Below are 9,795 nucleotides of genomic sequence, written 5' to 3'. Positions count from 1 at the left end.
GAGTGTAGTCACAGTTATATTATCATATTTTTCTGTTCAATGTATTGTCATAAAGCTAGCTAGGTTTAACCTAATTCTGATTCTGTACTGCCACTACCTATTTGTACCCCAGTGCTGAAACATGAGACGTCCCAGTGTGGTCTGCTATTGACCCCCTCCTTGCACTCATACATAACTGTACATTCCAGCTGCTCTGGAAAGCAAAGGTAGTATATCTGCAACCATTCACATGCAGTCACTCAAATGCTTGACACCCTCAAACTTACTATTGGCAGGACTGGTCCAGCAAAGAGATAACATGTGGCTGATCATGAAAAAAAAATCACAAAAGATATATTTCATTTTTAAATTTTAAACATTTTATTATAATTGCTATTGCAGGCATATCAAATATGTAGTAAAATATTTCGTATTAAAATACCACCTTAAAAATGTAAGTACAACGCACCAAGGTAAACAATTTTATTGTGCTTACATTAAGCTATGTAGCAATAAAAAAAAAACCATTTAAGCATAAAAATGGATGTACACTAAAATAGAAGTCTCTGTAAGGTTAATAAAATTCTATCAAGGCAACCACTGAAATATTAAAATCAAATTTATCTTGTTATTTTAAAGGAATGCATTATAAAAGACCCTTACTACTTAGTAGAAAAATACAAGGTTATCATTTATGCACTTATTCAAGCTAGCCTAATGCCTGACTATACTAGAGAGATACATGATTGTCTTCCTGCCAACCTAGCAGTTCGGAAGCACGTCAAAGTGCAAGTAGATAAACAGGTACCACTCCGGTGGGAAGGTAAACGGCGTTTCCGTGCACTGCTCTGGTTTGCCAGAAGCGGCTTAGTCATGCTGGCCACATGACCCGGAAGCTGTACGCAGGCTTCCTCGGCTAATAAAGCGAGATGAGCGCCGCAACCCCAGAGTCGGTCACGACTGGACCTAATGGTCAGGGGTCCCTTTACCTTTTTACATGATTGTCTAGAGCTCAATATTGTGAGTAAGAGTTAATATAGCTTTTATATGAAGGTAAGGAGTTCCTGCACTCATAGAAAGGACTGCAGTCCATGGTGGAATAACTGCTTTTTCAAACATAGTATAATGAACAAAAAAATCAACAATGACCAAATCATTGTTACCCTGTACAGTTACCCTGTTTGTGGGGACTGTTTTCACAAATCATGTGAACCTATAGACAACTATTCTGGGACAATTTAGAGATGTATGAATATCATAACACTACTTCATATCCCAGCCAATCTAATGCCATTTGTGTTCCTGCCTTTGATCTCTTTCCCGCAAGCCCTTCCACCGAGGCTGAGAGAGGGAGCAACACTGGCCTTGGTATTTTGGCCTTATCCCATTCTTGGGCTGAGGGTACTCCTCTCGCAGAAGCTGTCGCCCAGTTGCAGCTCCTGTAAATTTCTGAAATGGTGCATGGAGACTGCAGTCAGTTTCTGAATGGGTCCCAATCTTTAGTTCTTTTTGCAGACGGTCTATAAGATAGTTCTCAAGGTCACCTCTGCTGTCTTGGGCATTCCTAAGCCTACGAGCATTGGTAATTAGATCTCCCATCAGCTTGATCTTCTGTATCTTGGGTGCTAGAAATTGCTTCTTAATTGTGCTTGCAGTGTGAGGGTCTGAGTTCTTGATACTGAGAGCATAAAGCTCTTCAAAATGGCCCGCCATCATCTTCCATTGCACTAGGGCTACTTCCAGAGCTGCCGCCACACCGCTTATTAACACACTGGGTGGTTTCTGGAATCACAAAGAGCAGAAGAAAGATGGCAAATAGTAGACGTTACAATTGTTTCCACCACATTTTCATTTGCTTGTGCTGTAATCCTCTTACCTCTGTCTTCTGAGCAACATCTTTGAGATTTGTGGGATACAGATATAGAAAATTAATATATGCACACAAGGCAGCTCACCAAGCTTATTACAGCTTTTATATGATGATATGTTAGCCAAGTGTTTGAATAATTGGTGTGGATAATATTGATCCCTAAAATATGTTCATTGCCAATAAAGTAATGAAAGCCTAGAATGGGTTGTAGCAACCCATACTGCTACGAAGCTGCATAAAATTGCATGAGCGTAACATTGATCCATGCAGATCTCCAATAAAAAGAAGAGAACCCGTGTACTCTACCCTCAGATCCCTGGAGGAAGGATGGGATCTAAAAGCATGGAATGGTGCTGTTCATGTGGGTGCTGCTCGCTTGCATAGGGAAGGATGCCCACAAGAGATAAGATTAAACAAATAGGCCTATCAAATGGAATTTGATAGATTTTCAAAGGATATGGATTGTGCTGGGTCTCCCAGATTAGCTGCCTTGGAGCAGAAAGACAAAATAATTTTCATACATATTTGCTTGAAATTGCAAGAGATGGCAGGGTGAAAGCACTTCTATACCTGTTAACATATGGGCATACAGTATGTCTTTCACATTCTGGAAGTGGGGGAGGAACTCAAATCATGGTTACAGTGGTGTTAAAAAAACACCCCCTCTTTAATAAATGCAATAAGACTGGTGTCTAAAAAGAAAATTTGTATTTTTTTGGGGGGGGGGAGCTAAGCTCCAAATCTGACCCTATCATTTCACTGTGAGAGGCATGAAACCCACTAGGTGTCATGCAGAAACATGACAGAAAAAACACATGTATTCTCGCTTTATGCTTCTAGGCTAACATGAAAAAAAGATGTAGCTAAATGCAGATGTAGCTCACACCGTAAGGGATATGTGTGCGAGTTCTCTTTTGATCTGTTACATGAGACATACATCTTATGAAGTCAAACCTCTGGCATGAGGACAAACTTTGCCACATACCTGGATAACTCTGGTACAGTAGAGGCCTCCCCTGTCATGTTGGTATTGGATGAGAGCTTCTGCTTCTTCCCTCTCCTCCTTAGCGTGGTCCAAGAAGAATTTAGAAACATTTGGTAGAGCCATGTCAGCATGATCAAAGATTTCACCCTATATTTTTCAAACAGACAACAAAACACCCACTGCAGTTCACATACAAGGTACAATAATATTGCATAATGTTTACAGTACTTAGGTTTGAACTTCAAAAGGAGCAGAAGAAAAAAACATTTCTGGAAAACCTATATATTTTAGAAGTAAAACACAAACTTTTGCTTTTGCCATGGGTAGAAAGGATATTTCAAATCATGTACCCTGGGGTATGTGTATGTTTAGTTTTAAAAAAAAGACTTGTACATGGGACAAAAGACCATATAACCTGTTTTAGTTGTAGTCATGGGCAATTAGTTTTCCAGAAAATTTACTAATATTCCAAATAAGGGAGACTATAGGCCCCATGTAATTGGGCAACAATTACCAACATCCCTGACCACTGCCCATTCTGGCTGGGAATAAAGGGAGTTGGAGCCCAATGACATAGGGTGAACCACATACTCCTCACTCATGGCTAAATGTGACTGGGATCTGATTTAGCACAATTATATTAAAAAGACGTAAACCCTGTTAATTTTACAGAATGCAGAAACATCTGAAATGTTTTTCAAAAAGCTGAAAGTACTTGAATGGGGGGGATGATGGTGGGAGGGAATTGATACAGGTGCATATTTTCATTTATATCAAAATATGCACCTAGTCAGTGTATGAGGACTCAAGTACACATGATGATGTGAATAAGGATGCTCATCCAAACGAAAACATGCACACAAGACTGCTTATGCATGCAGATCTCTGGTTGGATCAGGATGCTGTACAGTATATTTCTACAGTAGATATTTGTAAGGATAAGGAATGTAAGAGGCTGTACCATTTGTCCCTTCTTTTGTTGCAGAAAGTTAGAAGCTGTTGCCTCTGGAGTAGTAGTTGGAGAGTGGAAAGTATGCAGGGGGATATACAGGCAACATGATTGCCATTCTTCTCCCATAGTTACATCCTGTGTCATGTTACTGCTTTCTTACACACCCCTCCTTCAGATCTGGCCCCTGGTGTTATTGCTGTTCTTCCCACATAAGCTTGATTTTTCCACATGGTTTCTGAATTCTTACATTATTGAAAACAGTGTGTGGAATGGAATCATGGGGAAATCGAAACGATGTCACTTTCATAATGTAAGAATCAGGTCTTGGATCGCTGCTACTCTTCATGTTCAGTTTACTTCAGTTTACTGCCTACCAAGTTTACCCTCCTTCAAACTTCAAAGGAACATAAAAGGAGCCCGGCAAATAAACGAATGTCCCATCCAGTCAACGATCCTATTCTCACAGTGGCCAATCAGATAGATATATGAGATAAGCAAACACTCCCTAAGGTCTTAACCACATTAAAACATGAAGAAAATCATTAACAATATGAAACAGATCCAGATTCATACTAAGCTCCAGCAAATGCCCAAGTACATTCTATGCCTGCAGAGAAGATGGGACTTTAAGGCTATTATTCACCCATTTCCTCATTGTTTTTGCTGGAAAAATATGTTCTCATATTCTGAGAATATTGTCATCTTGAACTGTGATCCTTATATCTAATCAGGGCAGTGTTGTCAGCAGCTTCCCCTTTTCTCTTTTTAGAAGGAATGCAGTGACAGCTGAAGGATGTTGTCACAGCTTCCCACCACTAAGTTCTGAGTCAGTTTTTCTTCCCTTGCTTCATCACTTTCCCCATCCCTGCTCTTCATTCCTTGATTCTCTTACTCTACCGTATAATCAGTGTAGCTTCATTACCGTCAATTGCCTACCAGACTCATTTAACAGGTTGTTTTCTTTTTTTGCAAGTGAAAAGGGCCTGACATCTGCCCCCATACTTACAGGCACTGAGTCTCTTAAAAACTGATTCACTACTGTTCACATATCCAAGAGTGAGTCAGTCAGCATGTAAATTTCCTTCCTTGGTTCTGGGCCTCCTAAGATGCAGGACTTGTCCAAAATTAGGACTTCATATAAAAAGAAATCATGACAGATAGCAACAGACAGAAGTGAGTTATACAAAGGGGAACACAGCTGAACCATAGCTTTGCATCAGTTTATAAGTGTCCGCTTGCAGTAAATGCTGAACCATTATTTTCTATGCATATTATTAACACTATTTATATGCCATGTACAACCTTAAAAGAAATATTAGACACTGTAAATACAGTGAATATAGGAATATAGTAATTTCATACAGCAGCAAAATGTACCACAATATATAAGATGTGTGGTACTGTCGGACTCGCTCATTCATGGCAGTATCAAAATTGCTAGGGTATATCCACATGACATGACCGTGCACTGCTCTGGTTTGCCAGAAGTGGCTTAGTCATGCTGGCCACATGTACGCCAGCTCCCTCGGCCAGTAAAGCGAGATGAGCGCCACAACCCCAGAGTCGTTTTTGACTGGACCTAATGGTCAGGGGTCCATTTACCTTCATCCACATGACCTAGGTAAGTATATGCCCACAAAAAGTACTTCTGGCATCAAAATGGCCAGGGCCGTCTTAAGCATCCCTGGTGCCGTGGTGCGGCGGATCCCTCTGGCGCCCCCCTGCCCCGTTTCCCAGCGCAGCGGGCGGGCGGGCTCAGTGCGCAGCGCGACTGCCGGGTGCTGCTGCGTGGTGGGTGGGCAGGCGCAGTTTGGCTGCTGGGCGCTGCTGCATGGTGGGCGGGCTTAGTGCACAGTGCGGCTGCCGGGTGCTGCTGCGTGGTGGGTGGGCGGGCGCAGCGTGGCTGCCGGGTGCTGCTGCGTGGTGGGCGGGCTTAGTGCACAGCGCGGCTGCCGGGCGTGGCTGCATGGCGCCCCCCCCCTGACGGGAGGGCGCCCTGGCGCCCTGCGCCACCCAGCCTGGCCATAGGGCCGGCCCTCTCCTACCCCCCCTTTTAACGTGGGCTATCTTATACCAGAATATCCATTGCTTGATGGCTGAGGCATGGGAAGAAGAACTCAAGCAATGTGCTTTTTTCTGCCGGTAGTCACCATGAGGTTGTTACAGAAGTGCAGGTACTGTACACCCTGGGGCGGGGTGGGGTGGGGTGGGGAGCACTGGCTATCGTGGACGTGCAAGTCAGGCCTAAACTCAGAGCAGAAATGAGGAAAGAGAGAACCCCAATTGAAGAGGCCCGAGGTGAGGAGGTGAGGCAGGATGGGAAAAGGCGAACCCAGAGCGAGCCCTCGTTGTGGCCCTGAAAAGAGGCATGTAGAAACGCAAGGAAAGAGACGCTGGCGGAGCGCCGAAGGAACCGCAGTGCCTCGCCCCAGGCCTGCATTCGCGCGCCAAGCAGGTCGCCGCGCGGTGGCCTTACCAGCATCTGCAAGACGTAGGAGACCTCCAGCAGGGCGCCGGTGACTCCGCACAGGCCTTCCTCCACCACGGCCGGGAAGTTCTGCTTCACCAGCTTGCCCAGAGCTCTGCCATGCCGGTGGATGGCGCACAAGGGCAGGCCGCTCTTGAGCCTTTTCGGGCTCGGCTCGGCCATGGCCCACTCCTGCTGCTGCTGCCTGCTGTGCCTCCTCACCGCCGGCCTCGCCTTCCGTCCAGCCGCCAGCCCAAGGCACGACGGGCGGCCGCCGCGTCACTGAGGAGCTGCCTGAAGTTGGAACATCAAACAAGAGACGAGTGTGGGTTTTTTTTTGTTTTTTTAAAAAAGCAACCAGGAAGCAGCAGCTCGTGAAGGGAAGAAGGTGAAGAGGCGCGCGCGCGCTCCCCGTCTTCTCGCGGCTATATATACAACGCCTGGGTCCAGGGGCAGAGGCAGGGCGGGTCGCTGGCACCTGGCGTACACCTGCACCTGGCCGCGGGCGGGCCCGCTCCCACACGCCTTTTCCCGCCAGGACGGAGGTGCCTAACGGTCCGTGACAGAACTCCTCTCGGGCTTGAAGGGGCACGTTGACCTGCATTCGCTGCGAGACTTCACACGCACACACCCTTCCTAAGTTATATCGTGGCGTTTTGCACACTCTTCTAAGACTGAAGTCCTGTGCCCGTTTAACCTGGGAACTCGCCTCGCCGAAAGGCTTTCTTGAATACTTTTATACACTGCATAGGATTGCGCAGTCTCACGCTGGAAAGCAGCGCTCGTGAAGGTTGCTATCCGAACACATCGCAGAATAGAAAGTGGTGGGGAAAATGTACACCCCAAAGTGAATGCACATTCCAGGAAATAGAGATCCAATAGCCCTAGCCGATGTCATTTCTGTATTTGGATTACAGAAGTGAGAAATGGGAAAGAGGAGCAACAAACTCCGGATTCAAGCAGTGAATTTTACTACATTCAGTTGAGCATATTTTTACTAAAAATCAGTCCCATTCTCTCTTGCCATTGAGATGTCAAGCATTATGTAATATGGGTTCACTTTGTAAACAGATAATCTGAATGCCTGCATGGTCAACAATAGGGATTTTCTTGCCTTGTGTGAAGTGGACTAAATCTTGAGTTTTTAAATAGAGAATCATAGAATCATAGAGTTGGAAGAGACCACAAGGGCCATCCAGTCCAACCCCCTGCCAAGCAGGAAACACCATCAAGGCATTCTTGACATATGGCTGTCAAGCCTCCACTTAAAGACCTCCAAATATATGGCAGCAAGACCTTTTTCACTAGTTCAGTCCCGCTTTCTTCCTCCTCAGTTACCTGAGAGGTTATAAGAACCCACCAATGCCTCTCCAGGCACAATCTGTGCAGATTTCTCGCCTAAGGTTGCTTCCAGTCAGTGACTTAAAGTAGATGCTCTGCCACTGAGCTACAGTCCATCTTTGACCTTGGAGCACAAACAATTTCAGGCAGGGCTTGAGAGAGTGATCAGTCACAAGGTTACCTCCAAGCCATATAGAAACTATGCCAGTCACAGTGCTGACTGCTGCTATTTAAACATGCATTCAGCATATGCAATCCAAGTCAGTGGCTGTTCGGCTAAACCTTCCTTATCTCTTTAGCTCCCTTCTGCTTTAGTGCTACAGTTACTGATTGAGGAGAGCACCAAGTACACAAGAGCTATCCACTCTTTCCTGTGTTCCCTTGGTGAGTCACATGCAGGTCTCTTGTCCAGTTCCAAATTATGGAAGTGCAGAAGGCGTTTTGTTTTGTTTGTTGCTGTTGTTGTTTGTCATTTACAATTTTCCAGCTACCTTTCCCCCCTCTTATCATATACTGCAAGATTGGCCCATGGAGGACAGCTAAGGTGGATAAACCAGTTTCTTTTATTAAGTAAATAGCCCTGGCAAGACCCATTAAGTATATCTTGGTGATGCAAACTTGCAGTATATAGTTTGTATATAATCATTAAAAACAACAATTAAAATCAACAAAACTTTTAAAATACCCTTAGCACTTTGGTTCTCTCTCTTTTCTTCTTGTCTCTTTGCCCCCGTGCTGAGATAGAGGGTAAGCTAAAGCTTTTGGCTGCATGCTGAATACAGTATTTGCTGAGATTTGGGCAGCTTTTTAAAAAGCAACACATGGGAGGTGCATTATGAAAAAGCTGAGCATCCATGTTTTGTGGTAACCTATTTACTTTATCATGTGTAATAATCTGCAGTTTTTCAAACAACCATTAAGAGAAGAAAACACAACTATTAAAAGAAAAAAACCTACAGGAATGTTCAGAATCCAGCGAACCAGAAGTGTGATTAGGTAGCTTTCAAATGTGATAAGTTTCTGTTCACTGAGTTTCTACCAGCTTATGCTTATTGAATTTCTTTTTGTTAAAAAAGTACTACTCCCTATCAATTCATACAGTAATTACATTTGCATAAATCCCATTACATGCTCTAATTATTAGAGTAAATACCTTAAATTATCACATGAAATTTGAGAACATTCAAATGCACATGGATGGGTGATAGGATGTGTGTGTTTCTGCATCAGTGCCTTACATTTTAAACTAAAGTTATTCATCTTTTGAAGAGTTTCTTGCTAACATGTTTGCACAGGGTAGGCATATGAGGAACTCTGTCTAAGACAATAGTCAATAATTCACAGGTTAACTGGAGTGGTTTTTTGTTTTTGTATGTATTAAAATAAAAGACCCTTGATAAATACATTTGGAGGGAGTACCATGGTTTCCCACAGAACTTTTAAGGTTGCACATGTAAGATCACACAGCCTGGCCAAGCTGTAATCCTCAAAGGGTTGTGTTGGCACAAAACTCTTGAACTCCACCAAGCTTCTGCCTGCAGAGCACAGTACACATTGGGATGCTTGAGAGTGAATGTTTTAAATATCACTCTTAGGAAATGTTTGCACTGGCTCAGATCCCCAAGCTGCCTGCACCCTGGCCTCATGCCTGTGCACAGCCAACCTAGGCAGGATCCAAGTGACACACACGAGCGATCCCCGTTGCTTTCATTCTGTCAGAGTCAGGATGAAGCCTGAAGCCCAGATGACACCGGGTCATTCCCATGTCACACCATTCCTGTGATAATCACATTTAGGTATGGAAAAAGCTCCCCATTAGAATAACATCAGGAATTTTGCTCTGCCAAATTGCGTGGGCAAATAAAGCCATGATCGTGGTGTTAATAATATCCACGGAGAGGAGAAATAGTTTCCATCTTTTACTCAAACACCCATGTGAACTTGTTGCCTGTTTTCAAGAAGTTCTTTATCCTGCAAGACGGTTGCTCTGTTCATTTTCTGGATTAGTTACCGCATCTCCACTTGGCAGAGAAGATGTGCAGCTGCTCTCCAAAGCTCAGTTTTTATGGTGCAGAGATTTCTTTTTCTTTTTAGTCAGAGGCAGTGTGAAAGTCTTATGAATCACCAGATTTGTAACCACTTTAGGATGTCTTTTCTGTAGTTAAAAAAAAAGTGAATGGGTTGATACTGGGCTAGTTGGG

At 44.0% G+C, this 9,795-nt stretch overlaps 1 protein-coding gene across 1 annotated transcript; it reads right to left on the bottom strand.

Moving 5' to 3' along the window:
- Positions 1-380: 380 nt before the first annotated feature.
- On the bottom strand, positions 381-6,649 carry LOC118088954 (ferritin light chain-like). The gene is made up of 3 exons (XM_035123245.2): positions 6,263-6,649; positions 2,835-2,981; positions 381-1,761 (listed from the first exon to the last, which is right to left on the bottom strand). The coding sequence occupies exons 1-3, from the start codon at positions 6,434-6,436 to the stop codon at positions 1,264-1,266; spliced, it is 819 nt and encodes a 272-aa protein (XP_034979136.1). The 5' UTR covers positions 6,437-6,649; the 3' UTR covers positions 381-1,263.
- Positions 6,650-9,795: the final 3,146 nt, after the last annotated feature.

Source organism: Zootoca vivipara, chromosome 1 (genome assembly GCF_963506605.1).
Source record: "Zootoca vivipara chromosome 1, rZooViv1.1, whole genome shotgun sequence".
Classification (NCBI taxonomy): domain Eukaryota; kingdom Metazoa; phylum Chordata; class Lepidosauria; order Squamata; family Lacertidae; genus Zootoca; species Zootoca vivipara.
Note: the sequence above shows the minus strand (reverse complement) of the source record. Positions and strands in the feature narration are given on the sequence as shown.